This window comes from Kogia breviceps, chromosome 16 (genome assembly GCF_026419965.1).
Source record: "Kogia breviceps isolate mKogBre1 chromosome 16, mKogBre1 haplotype 1, whole genome shotgun sequence".
NCBI classification, from domain to species: domain Eukaryota; kingdom Metazoa; phylum Chordata; class Mammalia; order Artiodactyla; family Physeteridae; genus Kogia; species Kogia breviceps.
In genome coordinates, this window is record NC_081325.1 from 21531534 (window position 1) to 21553065 (window position 21532).

The 21532-nt window shown below is 34.1% G+C and overlaps 1 protein-coding gene across 13 annotated transcripts in view; it reads left to right on the forward strand.

Annotated features, from left to right (window-relative positions):
* Positions 1-21532, forward strand: part of ZC3H13 (zinc finger CCCH-type containing 13) — an 86003-nt gene that overhangs the window by 26359 nt on the left and 38112 nt on the right. For all 13 annotated transcript variants that reach the window (XM_067016263.1, XM_067016267.1, XM_067016268.1 and 10 more), the window contains 4 exons: positions 1721-1829; positions 11641-11780; positions 12369-12529; positions 18062-18259. In XM_067016263.1, coding sequence (XP_066872364.1) covers positions 1721-1829; positions 11641-11780; positions 12369-12529; positions 18062-18259 — 608 coding nt within the window. The remainder of the gene's footprint in view (positions 1-1720; positions 1830-11640; positions 11781-12368; positions 12530-18061; positions 18260-21532) is intronic.

Here is a 21532-nt window from a genome sequence, read left to right on the forward strand (position 1 = left end):
CCTCCTAACTTGAAATTCCACCACATATTGAAGCCTGCATTCAATCTCTAGTACTTAATAATAGAAGTTATATGTGATCTCTGGGGGCAGTATTAGAGTCATATTGGAAAACAATAGGTAATACAAAAATTATATAATTTTAATATGTAGGGTAAATATTATGAAATACTTACATAAATTATTAATGAAATTTATTGAGATTATTATATCTGTTTCTAAATATGTTAAAAATATTCTGTTACAAACTTGCAGATTATTTTGTTTTCCAGTACCAGAATTACTGCTCTGAAACCCTTTTCAACTACATTTATAGTTGGTATTACAACTACATATAGACAAACGTAGTCTGATACCTTATAGACAAAAAAACCCAGAATATATTATTCAGTAATTTGGAGATAACTTTCTATGAAAATTTTTTGATATAGCACAACTAATGTATATTTATAGTGGGTGTAATCTACAGAACATTCAAAAGTTACCTGGGATATAGAATAGCTCTTCATTGATATTCCACAAAATGTGTTTTAAGAATAAAAGTAGATTGTGTTCCTTTTTCTCCTTTGTCTTATGTAGAAATAGGAGTGCATTTCTGTTTTCGTTCTCTTTTTTTGACCTTTTACCGTTTTGTCATGGCTGATACAATTATATAATCTTTTAATGATATTTGTCAGCCTCTGTTGTCGTACCAGCCACTGTATGCCATTTAGCAATAATACTTACCACATGACTTTATACCTAAATAAGTAAAATTTAGGGGCAGTTATATGCTAGAGTTCTTTAAAAAGAAGACAAAGAGAAATTAATTTGTGTTTTAAGCAGCCAAATTTTAATGTCTGGTAATGCCCAGAAAGAACTCTCAGCACTTAATGTCCTTGTGTGTTAGTGTCTTTCATAGTCAGGATTTAGTGTTAATAAAAGTGAGACATGGTGGGGGGGAAGGTAACAATTCCATGACACTGGTTATTTTCTTACCACTTAGTAAAATGTGGTTTAGAGTCTTCATCTTATGTAACAGGATATTTAGTTAAATTTTACGAGCTGAATTACTGTTGTCCTGCTTTGTCTATAGGCTACTGTTATACCTGGAATGAAATGTAAAACTTTTTGGTTTTTAGCTGCAGTGTAAAGGTAACTTTTCTAACTATTATAGTTACCATTTTGGTTTCATCAAAATAGGGAAAATCCCCCCTTTTAAAGCATTTATAAAATTATTAGATGAGTTTGGATTTATCTTTGGGTGTAAGTAAATGCTTTTACGTTAGTATAAGACAAGTCTTAGATCAGCAATTATATTTGAGAATCTACTGTGAACGGTGTAACCTTTTTTAAGTCATTTAAGAATATAGTTACTTACAATTCCTCCAGTTGTACTTTATCCGTTTTAAACTTTACCCCTATAATTTTCATGTAGAAACTGAGTATGTAGTATACTACCAAATGCTTATTAAAGTATTCGATTTTCATTGCATCTTTTAAAATCGTAGTTACTTCAAACATTTACCAAGTTGCCGTTCTTTAGTAAAATAGATAATAGTACAGTCTTTTCATTGTGATACTCTAGAATGTGTTACTTCCTCTACTTAGTGGATGCGTGATTATTTGCAAGACTGATTCTTTAATGAAACAAAGATGAAGATAGAAATATTATGTATTATAGTAACTACCTCATGTAGTTTTTATAAATATAATAACCCATATGTATGTATGTACTTTTTAGAAAGAATCTTCAAGAGGGAGACATAGGGAAAAGGAAGACATAAAAATCACTAAGGAGAGAACTCCAGAAAGTGAAGAAGAAAATGTAGAATGGGAAACTAATAGAGATGGTGAGTTTCAAAAATCTTTGTTTATATAGTCAACTTACTGATTATTCACTTTGTAGACTTCCTGTGGGCTTCAAAACACTTTCCAGCTATAGTTTCAGAATTGTCTAATTGACTTGTGTCTATCTTATTGAGTTATAAGGCAGAAAATGGCATATAGTAGCAGAACAAAAGCTGAGAAACCTATTCTCCCTAGAACTTACTGTACAGCATCACAGTCCTTTGGAATTTTATTACATTTGTAAATCTTTAAGTTCCTCAGTACCAAGGTTTAAAAGAATCTAAGTTTATGTTTATTGTTTTGCATAAAATACTGAAAGTGAGATTCTTAAACCTTAAAGACCTAGGAAAATTATTTCTAAAAAATTGTTGGATTTCATCTTTCAAGAAATTGAAATCAGATGATAATTGAGACCTGGGATTTGTTCATAAGAAATTAGCAAAATTATCTTTGAGTCATTGTCTTTTACAAGTAAGCATTTACTTTCCACACCATGAATGTTCTCTCATCTCTACTAATGTGATCTTCTGGAATGTGAGCACTGTAGCCTCACACTACCAAATACATAGAAGGGGAACTCACATTTGTTGAATGTGTTGGGTGTACTGGGCATTTTAATATAACATATAATTACCTTATTAAATCAGTAGCTTTGTTACTCTATTTATAGATGACAAAACTAAAGAGTTTAAGGATGTAAGCAACTTCCTCATCAGATAGCTGAAAACTTAAACCAGGGGCTAGAAAATTATAGCTTGTGGGCCTGCCACCAGTTTTTGCAATAAAGTGTTGTTGTTGTTGTTTTTATGGTACGTGGGCCTCTCACCGTTGTGGTCCCTTCCGTTGCGGAGCACAGGCTCAGCGGCCATGGCTCACGGGCCCAGTCGCTCCGCAGCATGTGGGATCTTCCCGGACCGGGGCACGAACCCGTGTCCCCTGCATCGGCAGGCGGATTCTCAACCACTGCGCCACCAGGGAAGCCCTGCAATAAAGTTTTATTGGAGAACAACCATGTCTGTTGTTTACATATTTTCTGTGGCTGCTTTTGAGCTACAGTAGATGAGTTGAGTACTATGACAGCCAAGAGCCTACAAGCCTAAAATGTTTGCTACTATATTTAAGAACTGTCTCTGAAAACTTACAGACTAATACTTGAAAAGTACCTTAAATGGCTGTCCAGTAATTTGAACATCAGTACTTTTTAAGGAAATCCATTGCATATTTATACAGTATTGTCTGTTAAAACGTTGCTTCTAAGAACAAATAAGAAACTTCTCTGATTACTTCATGGGACTTCATAAATAAATCTAATACCTCCTACAAAATAGCAGTAAATAAAATATTACAAGCCTTAACTGTTCAAGGATGAATGGCTAACTTTTCCTAAATTCTAAGGGATTAACTCTTAACACACTCAACATTTTTTTTTCATTTTAATTAGTATTATTATTATTATTTTGTGTGTGTGTGGTACGCGGACCTCCCACCGCTGCGGCCTCTCCCGCCGCGGAGCACAGGCTCCGGACGCGCAAGCCCAGAGGCCATGGCTCACGGGCCCAGCCACTCCGCGGCATGTGGGATCCTCCCGGACCTGGGCACGAACCCATGTCCCCCGCATCGGCAGGTAGACTCCCAACCACTGTGCCACCAGGGAAGCCCTTTAATTATTTTTGTATAAAACACATTCTGAAATATATTGGCTGCTTATTTTTCAAAATAGAAACTTCTGTTCCCATTACAATAATGCATGCTAATTGTTGAACATATTTAAGGTTCAGAAAAGCCTAAGTTATGTTAGTTTGCTCCTTTTCTTCATAGTAGCTCTTTCAAACCCTCTCCTTAAATCTTCAACTCCTTAAATCTCAAACCTTCCAGCCCCTTTCTCCTGCTTACTATTTACAACACAGAGATGATGGAATTCTTTACCCACAAACTCTTTCAACTTCCTGCCACTACACCTATAAACTAGTCTTTCATTCACATCTAAACTTTTTTACTTCCCTCTTTTTCTTTACAAGGGGCCTCCCTCCTGCTGCATAAGGTTATATTCCCCTGATTTCCTCCCACCTCTGCAGTCTTGTTCATTTATTTTGCATTCTCTTTTACAGCTTTAACATCCATCTTGGCACATTTTCTCTTTTCCCCATATTATTTTGAGCCATCACCCTGCTTATTCCCACTTTACAACCAAATTCTACTTTTTCACCTCATATTTATTCAGTCTTCTGACCCTTGTCTTCACTAAAACTGTTCTTTAAGGTCACAATAACCTCCTCTTTGCTAAATAAAAGGAGACATACTTGTCTCCTTCTTCTATAACCCTTCTGCAGCATGTGACACATCCCAGAGCCTCTGTCTTCTTGAAACACTTTCCCCTTGGCTTCCATCTATCATTTGTCAGGTTTTCTGTTCTGTTGAAGCCCTTTGGTCTTACATAGAGGCTCCTTGTATGCTGTCTATCCCTTAAATGTTGATTCCCAAGGCTTTGCTCGGACTATCATCTTTAAAAAACGAAAGTGATTTTACTACAGGAGGCTTTTATATGTGAAATTCTTTTAAAAGGTGAGTAAATGTCTCTTATAGTACTTTTACATACAAAATACATTGCTATTTCTTACTCTTTCTCTTGAGGTTCTGATTGTTGTGTATCTCTGTGGTTTTTCTGTTTTAAGGAATATTGAAGCATGGAGTTAGACTGAGCTCATTTAGTATATTTACCTTCTGTATTTTCAATCTAAAATGAATAGCAATTTTAGCTAGACTAAGAAGAAGTTGATCTGTATGAGTAATTGTCAAACTTTCCAGTCTCAGGTCGCTTTTCACTCTTTTTATGGACCCCAAAGAACTTTTGTTTTGTGGATTATCTGTTTCAGTAGTCTCCATATTAGAAATTGGTTCTGAGAACATTTTAAAATATTTATTAATTTATTTAACAATGACAGCAGTAAACCTAACATATACTTTTATGGAAAATAGCTATGCTTTGCAAAGTAAAAATAGAAATTGGAGGAGGTGGCAATGTTTTACACGTTTTCGTACATTTTTAGGTTTTTTTTGGCTACACCACTAGGCTTGTGGGATCAGTTCCCCAACCAGGGATTGAACCTGGGCCACGGCAGAGAACTTGCCGAATCCTACCCACAAGACCACCAGGAAACTCCCTGAAAATCTTTTTAACTTTTTAAAGTAAACTCTTAACTGGCTTAATGAAAGACCTCTAGATTTTCATATCTGCTTCTGCATTCAATCTGTTACTGATATCACATATGTGACTTCTGGAAAACTCCACTGTATACTCAAGAGAGAGTGAGTAAACCAGGCAAATAATGTAGTATTATAGAAATATTTTTGATCTCCTGGAACTCTAGAAATTATCTTGGGAATCCTTAGGAGTCCTCAGACTACTCTTTGAGAACCACTTGTCTCTAGAAGCAGCTTCTAAAATTTTCAGTTGTTTCCCCTTTACCAAGACTTCATTTTTTCTCATTTTCCATTTTTCTGTCCAGATGAAATCATGCTCCCGGGGCATCATTAACATCTATGTATTAATGACTCCAATATCTGGAGCTCTTAATTGAGGCATCTACCAATTGGATGACTCCATCTGAGTCCCATATCTTAAGGGCACCACTTTCCTACTGGTTTCCCAAAAGCCTGAGAGTCATTGATTGGTTTTTTTTTTTAAATTATCTACTTTATACATATTAGTGTGTATATATCAAACCCAGTCTCCCAATTCGTCCCATCCCCGCTTTCCCGCCTTGGTGTCCATACGTTTGTCTCTACATCTGTGTCCCTATTTCTTCCTTGCAAACCAGTTCATCTGTACCGTTTTTCTAGATCCCACATATAAGCGTTAATATTTGTTTTTCTCTTTCTGACTTACTTCACTCTGTATGACAGTCTCTAGGTCCATCCACATCCCTACAAATGACCCAATTTCATTCCTTTTTATGGCTAAGTAATATTCCATTGTATATATGTTTATCCATTCATCTATGGATGGGCATTTAGGTTGTTTCCATGACCTGGCTGTTGTAAATAGTGCTGCAATGAACATTGGGGTGCATGTGTCTTTTTGAATTATGGTTTTCTCTGGGTATATGCCAAGGAATGGGATTGCTGGGTCATGTGGTAATTCTATTTTTAGTTTTTTAAGGAACCTCCATACTGTTCTCCATAGTGGCTGTATCAATTTACATTCCCACCAACAGTGCAAGAGGGTTCCCTTTTCTGAGAGTTATTGTTGATACTACTATTTCCCCTCAACTCAGACATTTATGGAATTCTGAACATTTCTATCTACTGAATGTCTTTCAGAACCATCTGTTTCTTTAAATTACTACTAATATTCTAGTTCTTAAGATATTTGTTGCCTATAAATATATTTTATTAAATAACCTTCTAACCTCATGCCTTGAGATTAGCCTTGTCTCCTAAATCATTCTTCACTTAAAGGCAGAATACTCTTCACAAAAATTTTTTTTTACTGAAGTATAATAATATGTTCAGAAGAGTGCATGATTCATGTGTACAACTTACTGAATTTTCATGAACAGAACAGCCTCGTATAACCAGCACCCATCAATAAATAGAAAATTATTAGTATCCCATAAAGCCCCCTTGTACTCCCTTTCCAGTTACTGCCTCCCAGCCCCCATCTCCCAAAGATAACTGCTGTCCTGATTTTCTGCCACCGTGGAATAGTTTTGTCTGTTTTTGAGCTCTATATAAATAGAACCTATAGCATGTACTCTTTTTGTGCTTAGCTTTTTATTTTTTAATAAATTTATTTATTTATTTAATTTTTGGCTGCGTTGGGTCTTTGTTGCTGTGCGCAGGCTTTCTCTAGCTGCGGCGAGTGGGGACTACTCTTCGTTGTGGTGTTTGAGCTTCTCATCGTGGTGGTTTCTCTTGTTGTGGAGCACAGGCTCCAGGCGCTCGGGCCTCAGCAGTTGTGCCTCGTGGGATCTAGAGCGCAGGCTCAGTAGTTGTGGCGCACGGGCGTAGTTGCTCTGTGGCATGTGGGATCTTCCCGGACCAGGGCTCGAACCCGTGTCCCCTGCCTTGGCAAGTGGATTATTAACCACTGCGCCACCGGGAAAGTCCCTCCTTAGCTTCTTTTGCTTACAATATGTCTGTGAGATTACTGTGTATAGTTATAGTTCATTAATTCTTACTGGTATATAGTACTTCACTGAATATACCATAATTTATTCATTCTACTGTTGGTAAACATTTGAGTAATTTCTAGTTTTGAGCTATTATGAATAAGTTGCTATTACTATTCCTAATCATATCTTTGGTAAACATGTACCCATTTCCCTTGAGTTTATGCTTGGGAGTAGGATTGCTGGGCCATGGAGTTTTCATATGTTCATCTTTAGTAGATAATGTCAAGTCAAAAATGATTCTTCTTTCTCTGTTGTTTTTTTGCCCTTTTCATCTTAGCCATTCTGGAGATATGTGGTAGTATCTTTCTGTGGTTTCAGTGTGCATTTTCCTAATGAGCAATGAAGTTGAGAACTTTTTCACATTTTTGGCCATTGTACAACCTGTTTTATAAACTCTGTTCTTGACTTTTGCCTACTGTTTTATTGTGTTACTGTTTTTTTAATTGAGTATTCTTTATATATTCTGAATATGAGGTCTTCATCAGATATATATGTATTGCAAATATCTCTCTTATTCTCTGAGTTAGAGTGAGCTTTTAAAAGAGTAAATTGGTTCATTTCATTCCCCTATTTAAAATTCTCTGATTTCCCATTGCCTTGAGGATCAAGTACAAATTCTTTTGTACCTACAAAACTTTTCATTATCCAGTTGCTTTCTGTGTTTCCAGCTCCCTACTCCCAAGTCTGTTTTTATTTGGTTCCCTAAACTTACCATATTTGTTTACCATAAGGACCAGTGCAGTAATATAAAAAGCAAAAGTGTCATTTCAGTAGAGGAGAAAATGAATGAACATATGTTGACAATCTTGGTGGTACGTACGTCCTCCTAAAATAAAGCATAAAATCCAGAAGCTATAAAAGATTTGATTATATAAGGATTTAAATTTTTTTGTGTAACTAAACATGGAAGTAATCTATTAAAAACAGATCACTATAAGAAAGTATTTGACATATGTAATGTGTACCCATATAGTAAAAGCACTGTATAAACCTATACTGAAGTTCCACAAATATATAAGAAAAAGATAGTCCAGTTGGAAAATAGGGAAAAAAAACAAAAATTGGTTATGAAATTCATAGAGGAAATAGAAATGGACAATAAATAATGCTCAGCCTTACTACAGGGAAACGCCAGTGAAAATAGAGATAGCATTCTTCACCCATCAGATTGGCAGAAATGAAAAATACTAGTATTATCAAGTGGAAGTTTACATTGGTAAAGCTGTTTTGGAGTATAATTTGGCAATATTAAAAATAAAAATCATACTTATCTTTTGTCCAGCAAATCTAGTTTGTTCTAAAAAAAATACTTGCTCCTGTGAACTAAGGTAGGTATCAAAGTGTTCATTGAATGGGGCTTCCTTGGTGGCGCAGTGGTTTAGAGTCCACCTGCTGATGCAGGGGACGCGGGTTTGTGCCCCGGTCTAGGAAGGTCCCACATGCTACGGAGCGGCTAGGCCTGTGAGCCATGGCCACTGAGCCTGCGCGTCCGGAGTCTGTGCTCCTCAACGGGAACGGCCACAACAGTGAGAGGCCCGCTTACCGAAAAAAAAAAAAAAAAAAAATGTTCATTGAAGTCTTGTTTATAATAGCGAACTATTGAAAACAAAATAAATGTCAGAAGGAAAATGGTTAAACTATAATTTGTTCATATCATGAAATGCTTTGCAGATGTTCAAATGAAGGTGTTTTACCTTTGTGTATGACATGGAAAAATCTTTCTATGGGGCAATGTGTGTAGAAGAGTATAAATATAAAGGCTTATTTTTATATCTATTGAATATGATTACTTGCATACAGTAGACTGCTGGAAGTAAAATTGTCATATTAAAGGGTATGAATGTTCTTAAAGCTTTTATCCATACTGCCAAATTATTTTCCAGGCTAGAAATATTAGTTTACATTGCTATCTCCAAAGAATGAACATGCCTGTTATCTGTACCTTTGTTAGTACCAAATATTATAATTAGGAAAAAAATGGCTCTTTAATACATGAAAAAGGCTTATTTATATATCATTTGCATTTCTTTTTGTGTTTATATCTGTTCATGTCCTTTGCCCATTCTTTTAATTAGTAAGAGTTCTTTATATATAAAGAATGACAACATTATGGTACTGGATGTATTTTTGTTACATATTCTTAAAAAATCTCTGCCTATTAAATTGTGCCATTCTAATTATATTTAATATTTTCCTGATGACTTATAACAGCTGATTCATATAGATGATTCCAAGGTGGTTGTAATGATAACCTTAAGCTGTAAGACACCAGAGACATTTTCTAAACTTATTAAATGGTTTGACTCCTTTTTTAAAAAAATTTTTTATTGGAGTAGAGTTGATTTACAATGTTGTGTTTGTTTCAGGTGTACAGCAAAGTGATTCAGTTATACATACACCTATATCCACTCTTCTTTGTTTTTTTTTTTTTTTTAAGGATTCTTTTCCCATGTAAACCATTACAGAGTATTGAGTAGAGTTCTCTGTGCTATACAGCAGGTTATTATTAGTTATCTATTTTATATATAATAGTATGTATATGTCAGTCCCAGTCTCCCAGTTTATCCCTCCCCTCCTCAGACTCTGTTTGTGAGTCCTCTCCTAATGTGTTGTGCTTTCTGATTTTTCTTCTTTTGTCAGACTGTCAGTTGCATTGTGCCTACTTCATAGCCCATCTCTTATAGATTGGGAAAACATCTTACGTTTGATTATAACAGATATGCATAAAGTTAGAATAAGTAGTTTCTGAGTAAAGACTTGAGAGCTTTCCCTCGAAGCAAAATATATTAGCTATAGTACCTTGACGTCGACATATATTTTAACTGCTCAGGTCTCCCCCTACCCGCACTTCCCCCTTGGTTGAGTGGTTAGGGATTAAAGACCGAAAGCCAATTTGTCATTTTTTTACCTGTGTTCTGTGTGGGTGATATTCCCAGAGAGCAGTTTTTAGATGAGCACAATATTATTGATAATACCTTCAGAAACACTGTTAATTATTCTTCTCAGTTAATTACCTTTGCCTTTGTTTTACCCTTAGTATTTAATAGTGAAATTTTATCTGTTAATAATTTAAGAGCACAGCACACCAGATCATCGAACCCTACTATTCACTGATGTAAAGTGTCTCAACGGGGTGTAAAATCGTAACTAGAGATAGCCACTATTCATTTAATTAAATTCAGTATCTTTTAGTATTTTTTTTTTTTTTTTTTTTTGCGTTACGCGGGCCTCTCACTGTTGTGGCCTCTCCCGTTGCGGAGCACAGGCTCCAGACGCGCAGGCTCATTGGCCATGGCTCACAGGCCCAGCAGCTCCGCGGTATGTGGGATCTTCCCGGACCGGGGCACGAACCCGTGTCCCCTGCATCGGCAGGCGGATTCTCAACCACTGCGCCACCAGGGAAGCCCTAAATTCAGTATCTTTAATTATTTTATGTGGTTAAATCTACATGCCCATAAATATTTAGTAATTGCTTGCTGACTGAAAAGCATGATTTAGTCAATGTTATGTATTTACTGAGAAATTATCATCATACACCAATATAAGATGAGTAATCAAGTTTTGTGACACAGATAATAAGGTATATAATTACCCTCTTGGTCCCCAAGCATGAATGGATAGTTTTCTTTCTAATGTATTTACCTGTACATGACAATGATGTCCGTTTTTTGTGTGCTTTAAGCAATCAAGTAGGACTCCTTATCTTTATTGTTTTTTAGTTCTTCATTTTATTTCTCTACCCCAGGTTAAGAAGTGATGATCTTAAGTGCTAAAAGTATGGCTTGAGAAGGCACCTCAGTTTATAATCAGTCAAGCCCAGTGTGTTCATGTGTTAGAATAGAAGTCAGTGAAATTTCCTCCTCCAGGCTTTTGGCATTATTAGCAAATAGGTAGCAGTGCCAGGAGCCTCTGAAAACTACATGTTGTAATGAAATAGTTCTTCACACCACTCTTCCCCCACCCAAACCAACCCTCAGATTCTTTTCATTGGAAAGGATGAATAGAAATAGATACATGCTATCAGATCCATTGAAGAGATGGGCAGTTCTAGTCTAAGAAACTAGTACAAATCACTTATAATGAAAATGTTATAGGTCCTTCAGAAATTAGCTCATGTACACATTAGTATTAAAAATACTGAACTTTATTTTTAGGTACAAATCAGTTAGGATATTAATTTTTTAAAAAGCAGCAAAACTATGGAAACAGTATTGCACACCTAATGTGACCTTAATTTAATACTAACGAGTCTTTAAGAAAATGAAGAAGATAATGAATCATATCATATGCAGCATGAAATATTGAAGGCTTTGTTGCCTTTAATGCTTAGAATTTATAGCTGAGTGTTTTCATTGCATCTTTTAAAAATTCGGTCTTCTAACCAAAAACCCAAACAGCCCAAAATCACTTCCAGAAAACCCAGGAACCTTAAAAATGTTTGTTTTCATAAAGAAATTAGCCATATTGATTTTAATTCTTTATAGAAACAGTGTATATTTCTTTTATCTTTTTGAAGTATGTTCTTGTTAAAGAATCTGCCATTTTAATTTGTATAAAAAATAGTTGAAAATTTTTCTCTAATTTTTGGTATAGATAATTATAATAGTTTCTGACAAGCAATGGAATTTTTATTTTAAAGATTCTGACAATGGAGATATTAATTATGATTATGTTCATGAGTTGTCATTGGAAATGAAGCGTCAAAAGATACAGAGGGAATTAATGAAGCTGGAACAAGAAAACATGGAAAAAAGAGAAGAAATTATTATTAAAAAGGAGGTATGCTATTTATTGAAAGATGTTAGTAATTAACATCAAAATGAGTACTGATCAGAGAACTCATTAGCTTCTTGCTACATCTTAAATTGTATTAGGATATCGATACTTCACGTATGTTAATTAATCTTCACATTTCTCTATTAGATAAATAGGACATATATTTGTTATTGAATAGATGAACAAAACTGAGTTTCTGTTGCCTGGAGTCACCAGCTAATGTAAAATGGGACTTGAATCTATATACATCTGGTTTTTAGGCCCATGTTATTTCTAGAATACTTATTTCTTTTTTAAAGAGTAGAAAGATACAATATATTTGAATATAATTTGTGTTTTTTTCTGAGGAGATTTTGAAATTTCATAATTTTAGTTTGCTTTATTGATATTAGTGTTATGTTGGGGCAGTTAGTATTGGTTAACAGCATAGGTTCAGGAGCCAGACTAATATTATTAATATGTGGTGGCTATCGTAACACTTAATACTTCATCTGAAGTTTGATATAATTTAAAAACACGTGCTTTGTTGTCTGATTGTAACAACCATGATTGGAAGAGTTTCTGAATTGAGTTACTGAATTCTTTTGGAAGGTTTCACCAGAAGTGGTTAGATCAAAGTTATCTCCATCACCTTCTCTAAGGAAGTCTAGCAAATCTCCAAAGCGAAAATCAAGCCCTAAGTCGTCATCTTCAACTAGCAAGAAAGACAGGAAGACAACTGCAGTATCCTCTCCCTTGCTGGACCAGCAGAGGTCAGTAGAGTGATAAATAGTGCCAGAATGAAATAGCTTTTTCTGAAGTGATATTCAAAAGAATTACTTGGTAGATTATATAAAGATACTTTTAATACATTCAGTATTTAATGTAAACTTTTTTTCCTAAGAAAAAAGTGTGAAAAGTTTCCATTTAAAAGAAAATTATATAGAACAATAAAGCAAAGGTCTGTGTCGCATCTATATATGCTTCAGAGCTTTTTATTTTTTAAGAAATAAACAGCTATATTTCTGGTCCTTCCCTCTTGAATTTGTTGTTTATGATACCTATGCATGTGTGTTTATACTTCCATAATATGTATTATCTTACAATATATAGTATTACTTTCATCTATTTAATCTTAATATAGATACAACTTTTCTTCTGCAACTTTTTCACTTAGCATTTTTTTACATTTATCTATATTGATATATGTAGCTGTAGTTCTTTCATATTAGTATTTATGTATTTATCTACTTTTGTTGAACATTTGATATCAGGTTTTAGCTATTACAAATTGCATAATGAACATTCTTGTCTCCTTGTGTACATGATCAAGAGATTAAATTCTTTATAGTATGTATGAAGCAGTATGAATATATTATTTAAAATTATTGTAGTAGCCAATTGAAAGAATAAAGATAGAAATAAATTACATTGAGGGGTTGAGAATAAGGCAGGAGATACCTTTTCATTTAATGTCACTATGGACTATTTAAATTTTATTAAAGGGCATACACTAATTTCTTATTTAAAAAAAGGCTAAACTAAAAACCTCTTCCCAGTATTTGACCAGTTGGAAAATGTCTATTTGAATCCATAATGAAACTCATAGTTGTCTCCTTCTAGTTTCTAGAGGCTTTAACCCTATTCTAGATTCCATTTACTTTTTACCTAGTTTATTATATCATCCTGCTAACTCTATTTACTTTATCTAGTGTCCATGCTGCCACACATATAAACTTTTTCATTCAACTGCCCCAACCCTTCACTTTACAGATGTTGTGAGAGAAATCTAAAATAACAATTACAATTAATTTATTATGCCATTGAAAAACTCAGTAGTTTTCCATTCTGTTGACTGAAATTCAGATTTTTTAGAATAGCATTCATACTTTGATCTTTCCACTGTTGTCCATATTTTTTGTCCAGCCTTCTTCCTACACTCATAACCTTCAGTCCTTCAATGTCTAGCTCAAATTCTGTCTTTCCATTAAGTTTTCCCATTTCTCCTTACTGAACATAATTTCTGTTCCCTTTATATATCAGATTTTATTTATACCTCTCACAATACTAATTGCTATTTGCATTATATTTTAGCTGTGGCACACATGTTTTACAACCTCTATTAAATTAAGGTCCTTGAAGATTGCAATCTTGATGGTTCACTGTTCTATCTCCCCACAGCACCTACTCTGCAAAGAGCTTTGTATTGTAATAAGGCACTCTGTATACAAAGTTGACTTGATTCTCTCCTTTGCTCCTAAGATTGAATAAAGGGATATGAAAGAAGTTGAACTATAGAGTGATATGATTTACCCCACTTGCTCTTTATTCTTTTGACTAACCAATTATATAACTTACCCTCAATTCCATTCATTTCCCAAAAAACCGCCAGCATACCATAAATACTCCTTTTCATTTTCTAATCCTTTCTAAATATTTATAAAATCTTCAAAACTTAATCTCTTCATAGAAAGTTTCTATAACTATTTGGATGAAGGGTTAGTTTCATCCTGTTCGTTTTCAGGTAGTCTTCTCTTACTGCTTTGTTAGTAACTCACTTATCCTTTGATGAATATTGAGCATGAATAATTACTCACATTGATTTAACTACTATATTTATACTGTATTATAAGATATTGACTTTAAGATGCACCATTAATTTAATACTAGAAGCAGAAGGATCTGGAAAACAGTACATTAAAGGTACAAAGAAACACTGAATTGGGTATAGCATTTCTGTAGTCGTGCAGTTCACATTGCCTAGAGTGGGTCAGATCATCAACTTTTAGTTACATTGTGGATCATACTATAAACTGTTTGAATACATTCAACAAGTTAAGGATTGGAATTTCAGTTAAAATTCAATGGAATGTTACAGCCAATGCCAGTAAATCAACTGAGGTGACAGTCAGGTAAACAAACTCCTTGGTTTTATGTGGTTATCATATTGAGTAGGCAGAGATAATCACAGACAAATTAAGACTCACACTTCTCTGTGAAAATTGGCAGTTTTCTTAGACATTTATTGTGAGAGAGAGCGTGATGGAAAGCTTTAAGCTGAGATATGTGAAGTATGTCAAAAGCTAGTCAAAAGAAATAAGTTTTGGGGAGAGAGAGAGAAAGGCTATAAAAGTGATAGAAGTAGATAATTGAGCTGTGAGCCACAAATAGGAAGTGGGCTCTTTGCCACTAAAGGATAATCATTTGACTTAAAAAAAAATGTTGAAAGATCTTGTTGACTTCAGAATGCACAAAATCAATTTTGGTCCATTCTGTTGGAAGTTACTTGCAAACTCTATCTGTAACACAACTGTGTTTTTCAACTACGTATATTTTTTAAGGTATTTGAAGAAATTCTGCACTTTAGTGAGTGTACTGGCATAATCTTGGTTGTTATAATAGCTTAATTCCAGAATGTGAATTTAACACAACAGAAGTTTATTTCTCACTCAAGTAAGAAGTGGGTGTTTCTGATTAATAGGTGACTCTTCTATACATGTAGTTTCAGTACCTAGGCTCCCTCTGACCATGGCTTTACTTTCTTAGGTTTTTGAGGACACCAAAAAATGCAATATGTAAAGAAAAAAAATTAGAGTATTACACTTATTTAGTTACATAGTTTACAATTACCTGGAGTATGAGAGTCTTATTAGTTAGGCCTGGAAGTGGTGTACATCACTTTCACTCACATTCTTTTTGGCCAGAGCTCCGTCATTTGGTCACATCTAACTTCAAAAAAGTCTAGACAGTATGGTTCAACAATATGGCCAGGACAAAAGTGTAGTAAACACCTAGCTAGTTTCTATCACAGGCAATAATGTGAAAATACAGTTTGTGTCAAGAACTTCTCTATCATTTTATCTTGAAAATGGTTTTTTAAGTAATTTTTGATACTATCTCCCAACTATTGATTAGTGTGTGTCTTTTAAGTGGAAAAATATTTAGAAATGTAGACATTTATCACTTATCCGTTAAACACATTAAAAATTTGAGTCACTTCATAAACATGCAGTGAGATGTAACTAATCATCATTTTGGCAGAAGACAAAGATGAAAAGTAGATTTGGTCATATTTTAATAATTTCTGATTTGCTAGATGGTTAACCCTATCTATGACAATACGAAGTAGGGAGAAGGACTAAGAGAGGTAAATTTTCTGAATGCCCGCTATGAGTCAGTGCTTTTATCTGTTTTTAATCTTACCAGAAATTTTGAGGAAGATACTATCCATTACCTTTTTTACAGCTAAGGCATCTTGGGATTAGAGAACTCTAGGTCACGGGAAGTAAGTTCTAGGATTTTGGCTTAAGTGTCATTTATAAATATCAATAACTAGTGAAATAAGTAGCTGGTGAAAGCTTACCAGATGTGTGAAGAGAAAGGGATACTTAAAAACTCAGTACCAGACTGAACATTCAATGTTGCAGAAAACAGGAACAAATTTAAATAAGAAATTAATTCAAAATTGTAATATGATTTGAGAGGATATTGATTGATCTGTTGAGAGCAGTTGATCATGAAAATAAAAGCAATCTGTGAACAAAGATATTTTGGATGAAAAATGATTTTTAAAACTGGAAATAGCAGAATAAAGAGATTGATTGCCAAGGGCTTCCCTGGTGGCACAGTGGTTGAGAGTCCGCCTGATGATTTGGGGGACGTGGGTTCGTGCCCCGGTCTGGGAAGATCCCACATGCCGCGGAGCAGCTGGGCTGGGCCCATGAGCCATGGCTGCTGAGCCTTTGCGTCCGGAGCCTGTGCTCCGCAGTGGGAGAGGCCACGGCAGTGAGAGGCCCGCGTACCGCAAAAAAAAAAAAAAAAAAAAAAAAAAAAGAGATTGCCAAATTTAATATTAGTAGAATGAGTGCAACTTAAAAAAATTTACTGAATTTGAAAACACATTTAAGATATTTCCAATATATTAAGATATTGGAAAGCAAAAGGAGAGATGGAATAATGGAAAACAATGGAGGAGTGATCTAGGAAATGCAGTAACTATAATAAAGCAAACCAGAGAGACTTGGATCATATGGAGAATTGATGAAATAAAAATAGAAAAAATATTGAGTAAAAGACTAGGGTTTCAGATTGAAGCAGCTCACTGAGTGATGGAAAAGGTTAAAAAAAAGAGAATGTACGCTTATCTTGATGAAATTTTTAGTTTGCAAAGAATAATTTAATAATGCATACAGGCAGAAAAGCTGGGTAACCTGCATAGGAAAAGAAATTAACTCTCTTTGTACTTTTCATCCAAAACACTAATTGCCACAAAATATTGTAACAATATAAAAGGATATGACACCAAAATGCTCAAACTGTTGTCAGGGTATGAAGTAAAGACAGACGGTTTGTAATGTGTAAAGGCTCAAAGTTACAGCATTTAGATAAAATGATTTTAAATGACAAATTAAAGAGGATAGTCTAGACCCAAAAAAACAATCCCAGGTAGATTAACTGTGAAATACAAAATTCTTAAATTTAAAGGCTCATCTCTGTAATCTAAGAGTTGGAAAAAATTTAAATGAATGTTTAAGATTTAAAACAAAGATTTAAAAGAATATTTACTAACGGTGCTTAAGATTTCATTTATAGTTGATGTAATTGTTATGAAACATTTGAAACATCTGAAGCATCTGAAGCATCTGAAAACATCTGAAACATCTGAAACATGCTGAAAACATGGAAGCCACCTGAAAAACTTACCAAAGTGAAATTGTTTAAAGAAGTTATGGAGCATATCTATTACAGGAAATTCTGTACATTCCATAAGAATTATCAAAATCCATTTTTTGTTATAGAAAGATACCCATGCTATATTTAGTACAAAAAATTTTACAAAGCATTGTATTATGACTATGTGTATGGGGTGGCAGGGAGGGAAGAAGGGAAAGAGACATGGAAAAAGTGTGGACATACATCCAAGGTGTTCACATTGGCTATCCTGGGTAATGGAATTATAGGTGATTTTTACTTTTTCATCTACTTTTCTATAATAAGCTTTAAAAAAAAATTCAGTTCATGCAGTTGTTTTATTTTATGATATTTTCCTTCCTGAAAGAATCTCTTCCTACTCCACCTCTTATCTTTTCTCGGAAATATACCCTTTAAAATTATATAATAAGCAGTGTTAATGAAGTAGGTAGCAAGTAAATTTTTTATATTGATTACTAGTATATAAAATAGTAAATGGCAAGTTATCGAAAGGAATGCTACCATTTTTTAGAAGTGCTTTGTTAAAATGAAAAAAAAAATTATTTGACCTTCTAAAAGTCTTCAGACTTCTGATAGCTTTGTGTTACCTTCAGGAATTCAAAAAGCAACCAAAGTAAGAAGAAAGGACCTCGTACTCCTAGCCCACCCCCTCCTATACAGGAAGATATTGCTCTGGGGAAAAAATATAAAGAAAAATATAAAGTAAAAGACAGGATAGAAGAAAAACCAAGAGATGGAAAGGACAGAGGACGAGATTTTGAAAGACAAAGAGAAAAAAGAGACAAGCCAAGGTAAGTAGGATTGTATATTTTTAATAATCTTACTTAGAATCTAAACTACTATTCAGAAGCTTTTAGGCATTACTACAGTGGATTATTTAGTGTTTTTAAACTATGTATAAGTATTTAATACTTACCATATTGAAATACGAATACTTCAATCAATGTTAATGTTTATAAAACATAATATAAATCATAATGATTTAAAAAACATAAAATTTCTTAATTTTAACCATTTTTAAATGTCAATTTGGTAGTGTTTTTTATATATACTATATATATGTATATACAGTATATTCACAGTGACATGAAATAGATTTCAGAACCTTTTCATCTTACAAATCTGAAACTCTGTAACCCTTAAACAACTCCTTTTCAGTCCCCCACCTATCCCCCTGCTCCCCAGTCCATAGTAACCATCGTTCTACTTTCTGTTTCCTTGATTTTTGACTCCTTTAGATACCTCATATAAATGAAATCATTTTGTCTTTTTGTGACTGGCTTATTATACTTAACATAAGATCTTCAAGGTTCATCCATGTTGTGGCATGTAACAGGATTACTTTCCATTTTAACGCTGAATAATATTCCATTGTCTGTATACCACATTTTGTTTATCCATTCATTTGCTGACGAATGTATGGGTTGCTTCCACATCTTGGCTGTTGTGAATAGTGCTGTTATGAACATGGGTGTGCACATCTCTTCAAGACCCTTCTTTCAGTTTGTTTGGCAATGTACTCAGAAGTGGGATTGCTGGATCATATGGTAGTTGAATTTTTAATTCTTTGAGGAACTTTCATACAGTTTTCCATACCAACTGCTGTACACCATTAACAGTGTACAAGAGTTCCAATTTTTTCACATCCTCACCAACACTTATTTTCTGTGTTTTGGATAGTAGCCATCCTAACTGGTATGAGTTGATACTGTGGTTTTGATTTGCGTTTCACTGATGATTGATGATGTTGAACATCTTTTCATTGCTTTTTGGCCACTTGTATATCATCTTTGGAGTGATGTCTATTTAAATCCTTTACACATTTTTTAATTGAGGCCATTTGATTTTTGTTAAATTATAGGAATCCATTATAATTATGGATGTTAACCCCTTATCAGATATATGATTTGCAAATATTTTCTCCCTTTTCATTCTCTTGATAGTGTTTTTTGATGCACAGAAGTTTTTAAAGTATGAGGTAGTCCCATTTGTTAATTTTATGTTTGTTGCCTGCACTTTTGGTGTCATATCCAAGAAATCACTGCCAATTCCAGTGTCATGAAGATTTTTCCCTATGTTTTTTTGTAGGAGTTTTATTAAAGTCTTAGATCTTATAGTTCAGTCTTTAATGCCTTTTGAGTTAATTTTTTGTATGTGGTGTAAGATAAAGGTCCAACTTCATTTTATGCATGTAGAAAACCACTTTTCCCAGCACCATTTTTTGAAGGAACTCTCCTTTCCCCATTGAATGTTCTTGGCACCCTTGAAGATCATTTGACCAAGTATGCAAGGATTTATTTCTGGGCTCTGTTTTACTCCATTGGTCTGCTTGTCTGTCTTTCTGCTATTACCACACTGTTTTGATTACCGTGGCTTTATAATACATTTTGAAATCAGGAAGCATGAATCCTCTTTGTTATTAATTTTTGCAATTATTTTGGCTATTTGAGGTCCCTTGAAATTCCATATAAATTTGGGATGAATTTTTATATTTCTGAAAAACCTATCTTTGGGGTTTTGATAGGGATTGCACTGAATCTGTAGATCTCTTTGGATGATATGGACATATTAACCGTATTAAATCTTCCAGTCCTTGAGCATGGAATGTCTTTCTGTTTATTTGTGTCTTAATTTCTTTCAGCAGTGTTTTATAGTTTTCACTGTACAAGTCTTTGACCTCCTTGGTTAGGTTTATTCCTAAGTATTTTTTACATTAAGTAATTTTTATGCTTTATTTTGTTCTTTTTTATGCTATTGAAGATGGAATTGTTTTTTTAAATTTCCTTTTCAGATTGTTCATTGTTGTATAGAAACACAACTGATTTTGTGTGCTGATTTTGCATCCTGCAACTTTGCTGAATTCATTTATTAGTTATAACTGTTTTGTTTTGTAGAATGTATAGCGTTTTCTACATATAAGATCATGCCATCTGCAAGTAGAGATAATTACTTTTTTCTTTCCAACTTGGATGCCTTTAAAAATATTTTTTTTACTAATTGCCCTGGCTAGAACTTCCAATACCGTGTTGAATAGAAGTGGTGAGAGTGGGCATCCTTGCCTTGTCCCTTAGAGGAAAGGCTTTCAGTCTTTCACCATGGAGAATGATGTTTTCTATGGACTTTTCTTAAATGGCCTTTTTTATGTTGCGATCATTCAGGATAAATTATCCATCCAGTAAGCAGCTGATAATAGTTTTATGATATATAAGTTCAACAAAACCCCGTCTTTTCCCACAAAAAGATTTTGGTGATTAGCTTATCCCTTTCTTTGTCTTGATAAGAGATCATCTTGTCTAACTTATTTAGATGAATCAATTTTTTTTTCTCTCCTCCCTGTGGTGACTTAGAAGAACCAGAATGATTCTGTCAGCTGTTGCTAGGACCTAGCAACATTATTTTGTCTTATTGGAGCAATAAAAAATGGTTAACTGGAGCATCCATAATTCTTGAACATATTTTCCTAAAATACACTCTTTATCTTATTCAGTCTGGTAGGTTTGTTTTTGAAAATGACATGTAAATCAGATATAAATTATGTTAAATGTTCTTGCTGATTTACATTATAAGAAGTCTTTATTCTTCTGTAATGGTTCTCGGTGCTCTTGTTGTGTTATTTTGCCCCAGAAATCTTTGAGAGGTGATTCTTAACTTACATCCCTGGGTAGTTCACCTCTGAAATGGTAACACATTTTGTATTATGAGGAATTGAATATTACAGAGGTTGGTTCTTCATTTTCCATTTTTTTCTCCCTGGCCATCTCTACCAGGAGCAGTAAGGTATGCCTAGGATTCACTTGTTGCTCAGTGTACAGAAAAATCTGAACTCCGTTTATTTCTTCTGTCTAAGGAAACTAAGCAGATTACTGAAGGACTACATGGGTACCTGATTGTCACTGGAGTTCTAAAGCCATATTTGACAAGGTTGAAAGGGGGCATTTTGATTTAGGAGGAGTTGATTTGATTTCCAGGTGTTTTTTTTTAAGGCAGATTCATTAATTTATCTCCATTACTGTGAATAAAGAATAATTCTAAAGCCAAACAGTATATTTCAGAATCTTTGTCAC